The 18,349-nt window shown below is 53.5% G+C and overlaps 1 protein-coding gene across 1 annotated transcript in view; it reads right to left on the bottom strand.

The window, feature by feature from the left end:
- CCDC33 (coiled-coil domain containing 33) overlaps positions 1–18,349 on the bottom strand; it is a 122,829-nt gene that overhangs the window by 4,758 nt on the left and 99,722 nt on the right. Inside the window, exon 12 of the mRNA XM_037046905.1 lies at positions 76–241. Coding sequence (XP_036902800.1) covers positions 76–241 — 166 coding nt within the window. The remainder of the gene's footprint in view (positions 1–75; positions 242–18,349) is intronic.

Here is an 18,349-nt window from a genome sequence, read left to right on the forward strand (position 1 = left end):
TCCACTTTGCCCCAGAATTAAGAGCCTAGGCTCAGGTGGGCACCTGGTTGCCCCCAGTAGCCTGTACGCCCTCACCCAGCATCTGGGTCTGGTCAGCAGTGTCCTGCTCCTCTTCCCTCTCCTCCTGGGTCAGGTAGCTCCTCAGCAGGCGGTTCTCTGCCTTCAGGACACTGGCCTGTTTCCGCAGCGCCAGGATGTCCTCAGCCATCGTCTCTATGGCTCGCCGGTAGTTGTTTATCTCCTGTGGATCCCAGAGCTCAGAGTTGAGCCTCTGGCCCACATCTGCACCCACCCGTGGGAGTCAGGGGTCAACCCCAAGAACGACGAACAGAATGCCCTCAAGTCTCGGCAGCTCCTCCGAGGGGTGGTTGTGACTTGTTCTGCACCCCTTCTGGCCACGTGAGGGAAGTCACTCACATTCTCCTCCCAGAGGTCCCATCTCTCCCTGTGATGCCAGACAGGGGACTTGGGGCTCAGACACCAGGCGAGGAAGACTCAGAGCAACAGAGGCTCAAAAGGGCCTGGAGCCAGGTTTCCAGGGCCTCTTCCCTGCCTTTCCCCCCGTTCCTTCTCCCCTTCTAATTCCTCTCCTTTTTCATGCCGCTGAGAACTCAGGGGAGAACCTCTCAGAAACCCCAATGGATGCCACTTGGGAACTGACCCCAGGGACCAGTCCCCTCACCCCTGCCTTGCCCCGGCAATCCTTGTGATCAGGAGGGACACAGAGTGGGCCTGGGGGCCCGAATCAGAAGCCAGGATTGGGATCTAGCTCCAAGATGTGGGGTGGAGGTGGGGCCAGGATGCCAGGCTCTGACATTAGCTTAAGAATAACGATGACCCTAGTATCCGGTGTTCACTGAGCTTCACTGTGTCCAGGGGCGGGGGAGGAGGGCCTCCCCCATTTAGCGCACACAGCAAGCCCGTGAGGGCCAGTGCCATTATCATCCTTATTTTACCGGCTGGGAAACCCAGACTCGGACAGGTGAGTGACTTTCTCAGTCACAAAACTGAACAGCAGAGCCGAGGTCTGAAACCCACGCCTGCGGGCACTTGAGTCCGTGTTCTTAAGTTCTGTGCAGCCCTGCCGTGATGCCCCTCGTGGAAGCATTACAATATACTGGGAAGTGATAAACAGGTTACTTAGAAAATCATTGGTATGATCTCAATCTGGGGAAAAATTATGCCTGACCTTATGTATGCATGAGAGAATTAATAAGCTACATTTACATGCATTTGTTATATAATGAGCAATACCCTCTGGTTATTTAGAAAAAAATTCACAAAGGGAGTTTCTTAAATCTAAACAGCACAAGATATAACGGAGGGCCCCCAAAGGGGGGCCTGAAGCCAGAAAGGTGCACGGGGGGAGGAGCAGACTGGAGTCAGCGAGAGACAGCTGAGCCCTGGTGACTGGGCCTCCCTGCAGCTGTGGAGGACCTGCCTGTGGGGGCGGGGCTCCTAAAACAGTGGGGGGGGGGGGGCCCAGTCCCCTGGAAGCAGAGNTTAAATCTAAACAGCACAAGATATAACGGAGGGCCCCCAAAGGGGGGCCTGAAGCCAGAAAGGTGCACGGGGGGAGGAGCTGGGAGTGGGGTTCTGAGGGGGGTGGGAGGAGGAGACTGGAGTCAGCGGGAGACAGCTGAGCCCTGGTGGCTGGGCCTCCCTGCAGCTGTGGAGGACCTGCCTGTGGGGGCGGGGCTCCTAAAACAGTGGGGGGGGGGCCCAGTCCCCTGGAAGCAGAGTTCTGCCCCCAGCTTCCACCTAGGTCTCATGCTGACTGGGGATGTGGCATGGCTCCCAGCCACCGCCACCAACCTGCTGCAGGGTGGGTCACTGGCTTCTCGGGGAGGAGCTCAAGGACAGTGGGGGCTCATCAGACGCTACTTGTCACCTGCTGCTGTCTAGCCTTCTGGCTGGACTCCCTTTAACTGGTGCCAGTGCAGGGTCCTTCTCTTCAGCCCCTGCCCCAGTGGAGTTCCAGGTCTTGTCTCCTCCAGATCTGCCATCTGGTGTCCTCAGACAGCCCCGTTAAGTAGGTGCCAGCCCCGAGACCACACACACACAGGGCTCTGTGGTCAGGCCCCTGTCAGAGTCCAGCCTGGCCGCTGACTCACTGAGCGAGCTCAGACAGGCCCTTTCCTGCCCGAGCCCCGGATTCCTCACGCAGGACAGTGCAGGAGCCTCGGGGCTCAGAGTCAGCGTGTGTGCACAGCTGGTGCAGGGCCTGCAGGGGCAGGTGTGCCCTCGAGGGAGCTGTTCTCATCCCACCCCATTTCTGTGCCGTGGCTGCTTCCTCTTCCTCCCGGCTGCCCCCTCATCACTTTGGAGGTCTGCGTGGATGCTGGATACTATCAAAGTTAACACACGTAGAGCCTATGATCTAGCAATGGTCTGAGTACTTACCCAATAAACACAAGCGTGAATGCATCCAGAAGTTGGGGAAGAACATTGCTACCAGTCTCATTCCCAATAACCCCACACTGGACAGGACACAATGTCCACCACAGCAGGACGGTGAGAGAGAGTGACGCAGTGGGTACTGCGCAGCCACACAAAGGGGCCAAGGTCAGCTGCATGAAACCACAGGAGGTATCTCAACATCATGCACAAAAGAAATCCAACAAAAATACCCACTCTAGGATTCCCTATAGATTTGGTTCACAGGCAGACAAACTGAAGCAATAAAGCGAGAAGTCAGCGGATGAGATCCGCTGGGGGAGGCAGCGTGGGAGTGGGAGGCACCAGGGAGCTTTGGGGCTGCTGGAAATGCTCTGCCTCTTGAGCTTCATTGAGCATTTACCATGTACTTCGTCATAAGTCACCACAGTGAATACACTCATGTATTGTGCATTTGTCTGAAAGCATGCTTAGATAAGGTAAAAACATTTAGCAAATTAAAAAATGAAATCCCAGCTGGGGAGCCTGTACGAGTCGCCGCCGGCAGCGCCTCCTGGTCCACGCGGTGCTTGGGCAGCTGAGGCAGGAGTGCCGTCGGAGAGCCTCAGAGCACCGTCCCCAGCTCAGCATGATGGACTTGGAGCTGCCACCGGCGGGAATGCCATCCCAGCAGGTGAAGTTAAAAATCACATGCCAGAGGACTTCCGCCAAGATGGAGGCGTAGGTGGGAACACTGTGCCTTCTCCCACAACCAAGTTTGAATACAACAAAGGTTTGGAGAACAAAGACGCAGCCTAAGAACAGAAAATTGAACTATACGGAAGTCCAACAACCAGGAACCGTTCTACTGGACGGGTAAGAGGGGCGGAGCCAGCAGCGGAGCAGGGTCAGGCAGGAAGGATCCCCTGACCCCAGGCGCCCAGGCATCCAGGGTAGTGCCGGCAGACCCAGTGAGGGCTTGGGATGGTGGGAGTGAGAAGTGAGATGGACCGCACAGCCCCCAGCAACGAACCCAGCAGCGGCTGACCACGGTCGCACATTCGCGAGCAGTGGGACGAATTGTGCAAACCATGGTGGCAGTGAGAGGAAGCAAAGGGTGCTTGCCATTGCCTTCCTTTGGCCCCGCCCCCACATACAGTGTCACAACCTAGGGACTGGGTCGCCCAGCCCTAGTGAACACCTAGGGCTCTGCTCCTCATATGTAACAAGCACAAACAATCCAAACTATGGCTCAAGAAGAACTCAAAGCCCCAGAGCCTGTAACTCTAAGTGACCAGGAAATAGCGAACCTCTCAGATGCACAATTCAAGACACTGGTGATCAGGATGCTCACAGAACTGGTTGATTATAGTCATAAATTAGAGGAACATATGAAGGCTAAACTAATTGAAATGAAGGGAAATGCACAGGAAACCAATAGTGATGGAAAGGAAACAGGGACTCAAATCAAGGGGGTGGACCAGAAGGAAGAAAGAAATGCCCAAACAGGAAAAAGTGAAGTTACAAGAATTCAAAAAAATGAGGAGAGGCTTAGGAACCTCCAGGACATCTTTAAATGTTCCAACATCCGAATTATAGGGGTACCAGAAGGGGGAAAGAAACAGCCACGAGTGGAAAATTTATTTGAACAAATAATAAAGGAGAACTTCCCCAGTCTGGCAAAGGAAATAGACTTCCAGGAAATCCAGGAAGCTCAGAGAGTCCCAAAGAAGTTGGACCCAAGAAAGAACACACCAAGGCACATCATAATTACCTTAGCCAAGATGAAAATGAAGGAGAGACTCCTAGAAGCAGCAAGGTATAAGGGGACAGTCACCTACAAAGGAGTTCCCATCAGACTGTCAGTGAATTTCTCAAAAGAGACCTTACAGGCAAGAAGGAGCTGGAAGGAAGTATTCCAAGTTATGAAATCCAAAGACCTACATCCAAGACTGCTCTACCCAGCAAAGCTTTCATTTAGAATGGAAGGGCAGATAAAGTGCTTCTCAGATAAGATCAAATTCAAGGAGTTCATCATCACCAAGCCCTTATTATATGAAATGCTAAAGGGACTTATCTAAGAAAAAGAAGATGAAAAATATGAACAGTGAGAGGACAGCAAACTCACAGTTATTAACAACCACACCTAAAACAAAAGCAAACCAAGAGGACAGCTAGGTCAGGAGCGGAACCATAGAAATGAACACATGGAGGGTTAGCAACAGGGGAGTGGGAGGAGGAGAAGAAGGGAGAAGATACAGAAAATAAGTAGCATAGATGGTAGGTAAAAAATAGATAGGGAGGAGGGCAAGAATAGTAGGGGAAATATAGAATCTAAAGAACTTGAGACATGTGGTCATAAACTAAAGGGGGGAAGGGTTGGAGGAGGGGGTATGTAGGGTGGAGAGGAATGAAGGGAGGAATAGAACAACTGTAATGGTATAATCAATAAAATATATTTTAAAAAATAATAAAAAATAAAAATAAAAAATGAAATCCTGGCTCAAGTTTGGTTAAGTACACGAAGTCTCCACATTGTTCCCTCCTCTGGGGACCCTCCCAGATCTCAGCAACAATGGGCTCTTCTCAGCCCCGAGCTGGGAACGCGTCTGCGGGTCCTGCTCCCAGGCCCTCACCACAGCCTCTGCACCCTGGGAGGCTTCCCAGTTCAGCGAGGCTTCCACACAGGGTCCCCTGAGGATGAGCAGGCACACATACTGATCCTTGTCGAGGGCTGGCACGATGCCTCAGAACACCCTCAGACTCACACTGGTTCAGTGCTGTGAGGGCCCTCCAGTGGAGCTGGCACTGGAACCCAGCCTCTGCTGTAAAACTTGTGTTCTCTGCACCCACTCGATTGAGGGGGGTGGGGGCCTCTTCCAGAGGAAGGAAGAATGGCTTGACTTGGACTGAATCTGTCTACAGAAATGAAGGGACACGGATGGAGGAGGCGGCCGATGTAGGTACCAATGTCCATCCGACATCCGGAGACCCCATTCTACCCTTTGTCCCTGAGGCCAAGACTGCCTTCCTTGGGGTGGAGGTGGAAGAAGGGGTTCCCCTGTCTGCCCCTCAAAGAGGCTAATGTGCTGAGGCCTTCCTCTGTCAGGAGAGGTGGGCGTGTGGCTCATCTCACTGTTCCCACCATACCTGGCCCACTACAGGGTGAAATCAGCAGATGTGAATAAGCCGGCCTGACCCCATTGCTGGCTCACCAGCTGCTTCCTCAGGTGGGGCCTGCCCATGGTAAGGGTCAGGGAGGGAGGCCCCAGGCAAGGGAGAACCCTGCCGGACGCTGTGGTCTGGGCACCTTATCTAGGTGTGCGCTGGTGGAGGGCTGAGATCTTCATGGCCGTGGTTCAGGTGAGCTCCTGAGTTTGGACCAGACGCAAAGTCTAAGTTCCGGCTGGGAGGCCCCCATAAGCTTCCCCCTCAGGCACACTGACCCAGCCCTTCCCCTCCACACTCTAATTCCTCCCTTCCCACCTCCACTCCTGCTGAGCTACTTATAGAGAGACCCCCCCCCCCGCCCATTTCCCACAACCCGACCTGTCCTTTCATGGTCTACCCAGCAATTTTTAATCGCACGGAGACTGGGGACCCTCCGTGTGCATGTGCGCACACAGGTGTGGAGGGAGTCCCAGGGGAAGGGGCTGTCGGCCCTGCCACCTGCCCCATGAATTTGATTGTCCCCCTTCCCATTCAGGGCCCGCTCTTTCTAGGGTCCCATTGTTCTTCACCCCAGCAGTCCCAGGGTAAACAAATCTCTGTCCTTAACACCCGCCCCCCAGGCAGACAGAGCAAGCTGAGGGCCAGATGCAGTGGGTGTCTTCTCCTCAGCCACGTGGCTCCTGCTAGAAGAAGGGCCACGGCTTCTTCAGGACTCTATCCTTGGGCATTAGCTCTGTAAACCTCCCCCAGGCCTCCACGTAACCCCCAGCCTGGTGGTCTCTGAGCGTGAGGTCTCCCCAGGAAGATGGAGAAGAGCCTTGGTCCTGGCTTATCCCCCCCTGTCTCTACCCTGGCTAGTACCCTCTGTCCACGGGACTTGGAGAGGCGGCAGCCCTCCCCCGCCAGTTTTGCCCACCCTCAGAACTCAGAGGCAACCTTGGGCAGCACAGCTGGACTGAGAGGCTGCAGCCTGACCTATCCCAGCTGCCTGGGCGAGGCTCCCCACTCAAGGCCACATTCTGCGTCACAGCCCAGCCTTGAGATCACACAGGACACCACATCTTAGATTCCTCTTGTAGTTCTGCCCCTCTGCAGAACATCCTCCAGGGCACTGACCCTGAGTGGCCACTGCACCCTCTCCCTGTGAGGGCCCCAGCTCTCAGCGGTGTGCCCAAGGTCCCAATGATGAGTTATAAAGCCCAGGCTGGAAGAAGATCAATAAACACTCCGCCATTCACAGTCGCTGAGAGCCACTGTGAGCCTTGTGTGCCATGCCTGTGCCCAGCTGGGGCCGTGAGGCACAGAGGAGCCCAGACCGTTTCTGCCTGTGCTGCTCGCACCCCTACACTGAAGAGACTAACAGGAAGTGCTAGTGCCAGAGGCGAGTTCATCCAGGAAGGCTTCCTCGAGGAGGTGATAATTTGAGCTGACTCTTTGAAGATGAGTAGGTGTTACCTGGGGTGGGAGAAGTCTCTCTGGCAGAGGAGAGACATTGTAGTAAATGCAGGAAGGTGAGAGAACCTGTGATGAGGAACAAAGCAGGCAAGTTCCTGGGGAGCAGGGTGTGGGGAGGCGAGGTAGGAGTATGGCTGGAGAGGCGTCAGGGAAGACAGAAGATGGTCCTGAAGGGCAGTCTCAGGATCATGGACATTGCCCTGCGGGCCACTGAAGGGTCTAAGCTGGGGTTGTGGGGTACAGGTGACAAGACCCCTCTGGTTGCTCAACACCGAATAAATGGGGGGGGGGGCTAAGTGACACATAATGAGACCTGCCCAAGTGAAGGCAGTGGGCATGGAGATGAGGGCAGGAGTTGCAGGAAGGACAGTGAGGAGGAGGAGGAGGAGGAGTATCTGGGGTCTTGGCGGGGGGAGGGGTACCTGCAGGAAGTGAGGGGAAGAAGGTTCTGACTTGGGGAGGAGAGTGTGGGGTACCTGTGTGGCCTCCAGGTGGAGGTGGCCACACAAAGTTGATGGTTGTCAAGCTTGGCAGGGTAGGCGGGCACCCCTCAGGGGTGTGAGTGAAGCCTTGGAATGGAGGAGATGTCCACAGTCAGGGGCAGTGTCGAGTAGAGTGAAGGATGGGGTTTAGGGCCAAGGTGGGGTAATGGTGAGAGAGGAGGCCTCAAGCCCAGGGCAACTGTCAGAGAAGAGGGAGGAAAAGGGTGGAATCAGGCTGGAAGAGCAGAGCTTCAGCACGGAGGAGCCACGGCCTCCTACCTTGAGTAATGGTGCACTGGGTGGTGCAGAACTCCCAGCCCCAGAAATAACCTGGAAGCCTGGATACAAAGTAAAAACTACCTTCTTAAAACTATTAAAGAGCTGGTAAGATAGTAAGAAATTATTGGCCAGAAATAAGGGATAGGTGGGGACGCACGTGGTAGGATATTACACAGTGACAAAAAAGGAGGAGCCACAGCACAAAGCAAACACACGGATGAATCGCACACAGGAAACTGAGCAAAAGAACCATACATGAAATAATGCATATGGTGTGATGTCCTTTCAAGTTAACTACAGGGACTACTAGGCTGTAGTAATTAGGAAGGCACAGTTAGGTGACGACACTATAAAGAAGCAAAGTGCCCTGGCTGGTGTGGCTCAGTGGATTGAGCACCGGCCTGCAAACCCAAGAATGACCGGTTTCATTCCCAGTCAGGGCACATGCCTGCGTTGCAGCCAAGTCCCCAGTAGGGGGCGTGTGAGAGGCAACCACGTCTTGATGTTTCTCTCCCTCTCTTTCTCCATCACTTCCCCTCTGCCTAAAAACAAACAAATAAATAAATCTAAAAAAAAAAAAAAAAAAAGAGAGAAGCAAAGCAAGACAGTAAGCTGGCACAGTGGTCCTGTCTAGGAGAGCAGAGGTGTCTAGGAGGTTCCAGCGATGTTTTATTTCTTGACCTGGGTGATGGTTTCATGAGCATTTATTTTATAACTTGGTTGTGTTTCATTTTTATGTTCAGTGCAATTTTATACATGTGGGCTATACTTCACAATTAAAAATGTTTTTTTTGAAAAAAGAAGAAAAGGATTCACTTCCAGTTAAGATGGGTGTAGCGGTCCTCCCTGGAGAGAGATGGGTCCCAGCCCCACACCGGGCTCCCCAGCCTGAAGCACCAGTGCCCAGAGGAGGAATTCTCACATCTTCCGGCTGAGAAAACAAGCAAGGGTGGCAGCTGAGTGAGACACAGGGTTACTGGGGGCCCAGGCATTCCTCTCGGGGACCTTGTGCACAGACTTACTAGCTCACCAACTCACTTGCTCTAAGTTTGCAGGGAAAACAGCTCAGAAAGCACTAGGGACCCAAGGGGAGGAACTGAACTGACTAGCTTTGGGGTGAGGGCTGGAGGGGCAGTTGTCAGGGCAGCTCTCTCTAGGGACGAAAGTGCTAGCGGGCACCGTTGCTCTTTTGTTGAACTCCCCCCTCACCCAGCCCTCAGGTGCAGTTGGGCACCAATCTGAGCTCCCGATCCACCTAGCACTGTTCACCTGCCCTGATGATTTCCTGAGACTCTGTTCCACCCAACCTGTGTGCTCAGCCCAAGCCATTTCCAGAGGTTTTCCATACAAGTGGCCTGCCTCAGCCCATGCTGGGACTTCTCTAAAATCTCTCAAAGATCCACAAACCCCATACAAGCAATGGCTGGCTTTGGCATGCCCTGTACCTCCTGCTAAGTGGCTCCAAGCCCAGAACAAGCAGTGACAGGGCTCCTCTCACATTGTAACACCCATCAGGTGGCTCCACACCTGGCACAAGCTGCAGTCAGTGTTGGCTTGGAACATAGCTTAGACTAAGTGGCCACAAGCCCAACACAAGTGGTTGCTGGCCTCAGCTCACATTGTGGTGCCCACCCACGGGTCCAAGCACAGCACTAGTGACAGCCAGCTTTAGTTTGCAGTACAGCATCTCCCAGGTACCTCCTGCACAAGTGCCAATCAACTGCATATTACTTTAGAGCTCCCACCAGGTGGCCCCCAGCCAGGCACAAATGGTGGCTGGCATTGGCCTACATCAGAACCCCTTCCAAGAGCCTCCAGAACCAACACACCTGGTGGCCAGCTTCAGACCACACCAGAACATCACCAGATTAATAAATGGCACACCCAAAGGGTGGACGCGGCAGGCATTGGAGCCCCACTAAAGAGACTCCAGCTCCATGGGATGAGCTCCTACAAAATAGCTTGTCTGCTGTAGTCATCATGGTCAGTCCTCCTAGCCAGCCAGCCAGCCACTGACTAATTTGCCAACAGAAATCAAGGCTTGACCACAACAGGAAGGCATATACAACTCACACAAGAAACACTCCTGGAACACCTGGCTCAGGTGAACAGTGAGATTGCACTACTGGGTCCCACAGGACACCTAGCAGATAAGATCACTCTCCCAAGCCTGGGCAATGTAGCAGCTCTACCTAATATATAGAAACAAACATAGGGAGGCAGCCAAAGTGAGACAAAGAAACATCTCCCAAATGGAAGAACAAGACAAAACTCCAGCAAAAGAACGAAACAAAAGGGAGAAAATCAATCTATCAGCTATAGAGTTCAAAACTCTGGTTACAAGGATGCTCAGTGAAGTTAGGAAAGGAGTACGTGAACTCAGCAAGAACTTACACAAAGAGATAGAAACCTTAAGAGAAGAACTAGTCAGAAATGAAGAATACAATAACTTAAATGAAGAATATATTAAGGGAACCAACTATAGAGTGGATGAAGCAGAGGATCAAATCAGTGATTTGGAAAACAAGGTGGCAGAAAACAGCTGGTGAGAACAGCAAAAAGAAAAAGAATCTGAGAAATCTAGGACAGTTGGAGGGACCCCTAGGAGAACATCAAGTGTACCAATATACATCATAGGGGTACTGGAAGGAGGAGAGAGAGAGAGACAGAGAGAGAGAGAGAGAGAGAGAGAGAGAATATCTATTTGAAGAAATAGTGATGAAAACTTTTCTCACCTGGCAAAGGAAATAGACACACAAGTCCAGGAAGCACAGAAAGCCCAAACAAGATGAACCTGAAGAGGCCCACACCAAGACACATAATAATGAAAATGATAAAAACTAAAGACAAAAAGAATCTTAAAAGTAGCAAGAGAGCAGTTAGTTATCTACAAGTGAGCTCCCATAAGATTGTCAGCTAAGCCCTGGCTGGTGTAGCTCAGTGGACTGAGCGCGGGCCTGTGAAGCAAAGGGTCACCGGTTCGATTCCCAGTCAGGGCACATGCCTGGGTTGCAGGCCAGGTTCCCAGTGGGGGACCCATGAGAGGCAATTACACATTGATGTTTCTCTCCCACTCTTTCTCCTTCCTGTCCCCTCTCTTTAAAAATAAATAAATAAAAATATTTTTTAAAAAAAGATTGTCAGCTAATTTCTCAACAGAAAATTTGCAGGCCAGAAGGGATTGGCATAAAATATTCAAACTGATGAAAAGCAAGGACCTACAACCAAGATTACTCTACCTACCCAAGCTATCATTCAGAATCAAAGGAGAGACAAAGGATTTCCTAGACAAGAAAAAGCTAAGTGAATTCATTGCCGCTAAACAAGTATTACAAGAAACGTTAAAGGGTCTTCCTTAAATAGAAAAGAATAGGTAAAAATATGGAATAAATATAGAAACCCATAGTAAAGAAAACATTTCATTGACAAAGGCAAATATTTAGTAAAAGCAGTGGGTCAACCAACTACAAAGCTAGTACAGGTACGAGGCAAAGGAAGAAGAGCTCATGTAATTACAAGAACAGTCAAGGAACACACACACACACACACGTAACAATAAAAACATAAAGAGGAGGGCAGGGGGCTGGGTGAAAAGTTGAAAGTACTAAGAAGTGCAAATTACCAGCTACAAAAATAGTTCCAGCAGGCTCTGGCAGGGCTGCTCAGTTGGTTGGAACACCCTCCCCATGCACGAGGGTTGTGGGTTCGATTCTCAATCCCCGGTTGGGGCATGAGCGGGAATCAACCAATGGATGCATGGATGGGTGGAAGAGCAAATCGCTGTCTCTCTCTAAAATTAATCAATCAATGAAAATGTTTAAAAACAGTAATGGAGATGTAAAGTACTACAGAGATTATACAGTCATCACTATTGTGATAACTACGTGTGGTGCCAGATGGGGCTTAGGCTTATCAGGGCCATCACTTCATCTCTTATGTGAGTATCTAATCACTACGTTGTACATCTGTACAACATAATATCATATTGTATGCCAACTGTAATCAGAAAAACAATTTTTAAAGGAAGTGAAAAGAGCCCTGGCGGGGTTGGTCAGAACATGCCCCTGTACACCCAAAGGTTGCAGATCCAATTCACAGTCAGGGCACACACCGAGGTTGCAGGTTCTGTCTCCAGTCAGGGCATATATGGGAGGCAACCAAGCAATGTTTCTCTCTCTCTCCCTAAAAATCAATAAACCTTCAGTAAGGATTTAAAAAAGACGAGAAGGTTTAATAGCTTCCGAATCTTCGGAGGAAGCCACACCCAGAGGGTGTGGTCTGGAGAACGGGGCCCCTGGTGACTTTGGCCAGTACTCTGGGTGCCAGGGTGCAGGAGAGAGAGGGCTGAGGGGGGCGGTGAGGTTGTGAAGGGACAGAGATAGCTGCGGGCACAGAGTGGAGGAGAGGCTTGAGGGGCGGGTGGGGAGAAAGGGTCTTCTGGAGAGTGAGGAGACCAGCAGGGCGGGGTGTATTAGGGCTTCACTGAGCTAGGGGAGGGAAGGAGGCCTGAGCCCCAGGCAGGTGGAGGCAGGTGTCTGGATCAGAGGAAGGGTGGGTGGCAGGGCTCTATAGGGGTGGAGCGGGTGCAGTGGGCGGGCAGCGAGGCTGACTCGTAGCAGAGGATTTGCTGGGTTGCCATCTAACCTCTGGATCCCCAGGCTGGCAGGCCCAGGCTACCTGTCCTTTAGTTTGCATTTCCAGCCGGCAGAGGGCAGCAACCTTCCACAGATGCTCCAGCTTTAACCTGTAGTGATAGGAGGCCAGCCTTTGGGGCCCCACGGTTCACAATGGGGTGGCATGCATAGGGGACTGTCTTGCTCTCCATGCCCAGGCAAACATGTCTCCCCTCCTGATGATCCAGCCTGCCCTCCCACACCTCCTGTCCTCAAACTCCCAGCTCTGAGGTTCTGATGGGTACCCTCTGCTGAGAACCACCTATGGAGTCCAGAGAGGTGCAGTGACTTGCTTGAGGTCACACAGCAAATCCTAAACCTCAGCTTTGGCCTCTGTCATGAGCCAACACCACGGAAAGTAGTGGAGGTAAATGATGGGGCTCAGGACACGAGCCATCTCACAGCACTGATGCAACCTCATCTGAAATAACACCTGCATAAGCAGCGGACACCTGAAGCTCAGCTTTGTGCATGAAGAATGTTGAGAGGAACTTGAATGTGGCCTTGAATGTGACTTAGAAAGTGTAACACACACACATACACACCAACCACAGCCTAAATCTTTGCAAATCAGACCAGATCTTCAATCTACCTAGGAAGATGCAGTGTGAACACTCAGCCCAGGTAGGGCCTGCAGCAGTCCCAGGGCCCAGTGCGGGCAGCTCCTTTGTTGAATGCCCTGAGCAATGAGTCTGTGCAAGGAGGCCTTTTTCAAATTTTTATTTAGGAGGAGGGAGGAAGAGGGGGAGAGAAACATCAGTGGTGGTTGCCCCTCATGCCCCCTACTGGGAACCTGGCCTTGCAACACAGACATACGCCCTGACTGGGAATTGAACTGGTGACTTTTTGGTTTGCAGGCCAGGGCTCAACCCACTGAACCACACCAGCCAGGGCTGCAAGGGGGCTTTTTTATTTTAGGTTTTCTGAGGAGGAGGCTGAGGCCTAGGGCAAGAAGAGCTGGGTCATTTGTTCAAGGCTGGCCCACGGACAGGGACAGAGCTGTGTTCTGTTTGGGTCTTCCTGGGTGCTGGTGGAAGCATGTGCTAGTAGGAGCCCACACAGAAAAGCCTGAGGTGGGGCATGGAGCTACAGTCTCCATGGGGACCTGGTAAGATGCTATCCTGCCCTTGACCTTCTCCCTGCACCAGGGACTGGGGCTATGTTGCCTGCAGGACATCCCAGGCAAGATGTCTCCCAGAGGAGGGCAGATGCGCACAGCACCCAGGCCCATCCCATACCCTTCCAGCTGTGAGGTACTCTGGGGTCCTCAAGGGCTGCTTTCCTGAGTCAGGGACAGAAAGATTCCTGGTCCCCTGGGTCTGGCCAGGCCTGTTTCTTGGTGTCCCTGGACCCCTACCTAAGGTAAAGAGGTTCCAGTTCTACTCAGGACACCCCTCTACCCTTGATAAACCAGCTAATAATATAAGGTTTCCACTCTCTCCCAGGCATTTCCTCTGCCCAGGCAGCATCTCCTGGTTGAAGAAAGGGCCCAGGTACCAGGGTGGGCAGCCCTCTCGCGCTGCTCCCAGTTAACTGGTCTGATCTCTGCAGCCTCCTTCAAGCAAGCCTGCTGGTCCTCTGGTTCCCTTAAGGTTGGGTTTTCTTTGTGCTGCCTCAAAACCCAGCCTTCCTCTCTGGCAGAGGAAAGATGGCCGAAAAGGCTGTGCTACTGCTCTCACGGAGGGGTGGGGTCTAATCCACCCCCAACCGAACTGACCTTAGAGACCTGTAGAATGCAGTGCTGTGATGTGGGACACCTGAGGCCAGGTCATCAGAGGCATCCCAGCTGCCACCTTTCCTGCTGGAATGCTTGCTGTTTCCCCAGAGGACAAGCCCCCCTACCCCTAGACTGCCCCACGGTGAGGAAGCCCAAAGTGCCAGTGTGCAAGGCAGCCATGCCCATCTGGCCTCAGCTGCTGCAGCCCTGACCTGGGGGCTGGTCAGCTGAGGACCCACCAGCCCTCCCTGCTATGCCTCGGCTTGGCGCCTGACCCACAGAACCATGAGCTCGGGTAATAAATATAAACTGATTTTCCACCCTGGCTAGTGTAGCTCAGTGGATTGAGCGTGGGCCTGCGGACCAGAGGATCGCGGTTCGATTCCCAGTCAGGACACATACCTGGGTTGCAGGACAGTTCCTAGCAGCGGATGCAGTTCCTGGCAGGGGGCGCATGAGAGGCAACCATACATTGATATTTCTGTCCCTCTCCCCCTTCCCTCTAAAGATAAATAAATAAAATCTTTTAAAAAATGATTTTCCAAGTCACCAAGTTTTGGGGTGTTGTCTCGCTGCACTAGATAACTGGAACATTCCCCTTGGCCTCAGAGCCCTTCAGTGGATCCCATGTGCTCGCATGATAAACTTCCAAAACTCACTTTCAAGGTAGTCTGTCTCAGCCCTAGACCTTCTTTCACAAGTTAAGTCTTGGTCACTCTGCTGACGAGCCAGCCTGAGCCTCCTTCTGTCTCCAAAGCTTCACCTGCCTCTGCTAAGAAGCCACCCCTGACCCACCCCAGCCTGGCATTCACCCCACGAGGGAACACCTACCACACAGACGGCAAACACAAGGCCCGAGGGCTGAATCCGACCTTCCGCCTGGTTTTATCCACCTGGCACCTTGTTTCTACAAGCCGAGCTCTGGTTTAACTGTTAAGGAGCAGTTACATTTATACAGCCCTAACATTACATTGGGCCCTTTGAAGGCAGCCGAGAGGTTGACGTGGCCCCCCTGGTGATAATGAGGTGGACACCCCCAGGCTACACTGTCTCCCTCCCGCTCTCAGGAGATCCTGACGCCTCCTTTTTGCAGCCTCTGGCCGTCATCCGGAGTTGGGAAATAGGGCCAAGCAGACCCCCAGGGCTTGTGTCAGGGGTCCCTGCTCCTTCCAGATTTGCCTTCATCTGACTCAACTCCTGCAGGTCCCTTGGGATGTCCCAGAGGCCCCTGTTGGCTAATCTAAGCGATCTAATACTGTTAATGGGAATTAACCACAAGTCTTTAAAAGAAAAGCATTCAGCTTGTGCAAACCGGTGCCGGCCTACAGAACGCAGCTCCCGTGGGGGCCATCTCAGGGACGGGGAGAGGACCGCGGCGGTGCCGAAGGTCTGCTGAAGGACAGCAGTTCCTTGGGGCAGGGCTCACCACGGCTAAAAAGGCTCCCGTTCCCAGGACGATGCCTCTGTACCTGTGGCCCCCTTGCCCTCAGCCGCAACCCACCCAGCCTGGCACCCTTTTGCCTTGTCCAGGAGAGTATGACAGCAGAACCCCACAGACATGAGGACGAACCTTCTCCATTTCCCCACAGTGCTCTCTCTCTACCAGAAGGCGGGCCAGGGACACCTGTGAGCACCATTGCCAACGGGGACTGAAGCCCAGGGCTGGCCCACCTGAGCCAGGCAGTGAGGGCAGGCAGAGGGCAGGCAGAGGGCAGGCAGAAGACGGGCCTGGAGGTGGGAGCCTGGAGGAGGTGGGAGCCTGGAGGACCAGTTCTCCACCTGCCCCTGCCCTGAGGCTCAGGAGCTCTGCTTCTGCCCTGACACAGGCCACTGCCAGAGTCCTAGGGCCAGGGCCTGCTCACTCCAGATGCCTGCTCTTGGGTCCCTCTGAATGTTGGCTGAACCTCCCAACCCCAGCTGAATCTGTGCAAATTGCTGCTTAAAACAGGCTCCCTGGGTGGTGGTGGTGGGGGGTGGGCATTGCTTCTTTGTTCAATCCAAGGTTATAGCAGAGAAACAAAAGGAGTAAATTGCCCTTTCTTCTGTTCTTTCTTTCCCTTCCTGCTGCAGCAGAGATGGTGCCTGGAAATCTTTTGTGCTCAGCATGGTGAATGTGCAGCTCTGAGCAGTGGCGAGACCTTGGCCGCTGACCCCAGCCCCTGTCTAATTGGTCCTACTGGGCCTGCAAAAGGGCTGGGGGTGGGGCCTCCTGAAAGATGCCCTTTCTTGCCATTTTCAGCTTCCCCTCCCAGGCCTTCCAGAACCCTGCTCAACCTTCAAGCCTCCACTCTGGGCTCTCCTCCTCCAGGAGACTCCTGGGCTACCCCAGAGGTTTGTGGCTCAAGGTCCTGCCTCTCCTGGACTCAACTTGGAGCTGGCTCTAGCCCTCAGCCCAGGGAAGTATAGGGCCAGGAACTCAGGGGACTGTTGAGGGGACAGAACCCAGCCCTGGCCCCACAGGTCCTGCTTACTCTCTCATAAAGTGACCTTTTCAACATCGGTCACCTCCTGCTATAATCCCCCTTATTAGAGCTCTGAACACCCCACATGCAGGGGCAGGGAGAGTCCAGAACCTTGGCTTCCAATATAGCCTCTGTCCACACCTGCTGTGTGACCTTAAGCAATTCCCTGGCCCACTCTGTGCCCCATCATCTCCAAGCTGGGGAGACGAACCCTGCTGGGGTATATGCTGGGGTGTACTCTGGGGTTCTTGCCACAATAGAAAAGCAAACGTCTTGGCAACTGGGGTCCCAGTGAGAAGGTTGTTGTCATGAAGCCAGACAATGCCAGCTCTAACGACCTGGGTTAGATGCACCTCCCCTCGGATGTCCCCATCTGCCTCATCCTCTCTCCCTCTCTGTCCTGTGTGAGCTCTACACTGCCAGCAAGCCACCAGGCCCTACTCCCCAGGCTAGCCCAGGTGCAGCCACTTTCTAGGATGTGGGTCTGGACCTCCAAGAGGCCAGAGTCAGGGCCTGGATTGGCAGGAGGCAGTGATCACTTCAAAGCATTTTTCCCAGAGCCCTGCCCTCTTCCCTCTGGGTTCCTGGGCTCAGGGGCCTTGGGCAGGAACTGGAGGCCCCTGGGAAGGTTCCTGTGACTATGGGCTTCTTGGGCAATGCCTGCAGGTCTGATCTTCTGGTCCTCCCCGCTCTGACTTGCTCTGGGAACAACTCTACTGGTTGCCAGGCAACAAAATCGTCTGCTAGGTTAGCCAACCCATCCTTCCAGACCTGGTGGGTGTGGGGGCAGACTTACAGAGTGGCTGTCAAGGAGGCCTGGGGCAGTCGTGAGGGCTGGAGGGGATGGGGAGCCTGGCTCTCCCATCTTTCCTGTTAGCAGTCTTGCTCCCCAGGATGAGTCAGTCCCCAGGGACTGTTGCTACAACAAGTACCTGCCTGGTGACAGAGCCCAACCCTGAGCTGGAAGCAGGCAGGCTCGTGGGGCCACTTCCCCTTTGTTCCAGGGTCGGGGGCATCTGGGTAGGGTGACTGAAGTCAGGCTAGACTCATTTCTTGGCCAGGGAATCACAGGGAAGCACAGGGCCTGGGCGAGCTGTGGGGGGCAGGAGCCTAAGAAAAGGGCTCTTGTCTTCTGTCCTTCACCTCCGCCCCAGTTAGCACCTGTCCTCCCCTGCCCTGCCCTCTAGTTACACCTCAGTCCCCCCCCCTCAGTGCCCCTCCATCTCCACTTTCTCTGCCCCTTGCCCTCAGCTCCCCTCCCCTGTGGCTCCCCCTCTCTCAGTCACCCCTTATTTATGCCTCTCTCTCCTTTCCTCCCTCCCCCCCTTGCCCCCTCGCCCTCTCAGCAGCCTGGCTCCTCCTGCACTGGGCGGCGTGGCTGGGGCGCCACGGGGCTGTCTGGGCCTTCCCATCTCTCCTTTCCCGATCGTCTGGACAAATTCCTTTCCCTTTAGTTCACCAGAGACATGGGTGGATGTTTTTAAAAGAAACTCACTGGGAAGCAAAGGGAAAACAAACCCAAACAAGGCAGCCCACCACCTAGAAACGGCCCTGGTCACTAAGGCGGGGCCATCTGCTTTAACTGTCCTGGGCCCGGGTTGCAGAGACCCCTCCTAGGGTGTGGAGCAGTTCTTTCCACCTTTCCCCCAGCCAAGCTGGGTCCAGCTTTTCTGTCCCCGGCGAACTTGGCCCCGAAGCCTTTCCTGACAGTCATGCCCATCAGCACTGAGCACG

Source organism: Sturnira hondurensis, unplaced genomic scaffold, assembly GCF_014824575.4.
Source record: "Sturnira hondurensis isolate 20B ecotype Veracruz unplaced genomic scaffold, ASM1482457v3 Scaffold0005329, whole genome shotgun sequence".
Lineage (NCBI taxonomy): Eukaryota > Metazoa > Chordata > Mammalia > Chiroptera > Phyllostomidae > Sturnira > Sturnira hondurensis.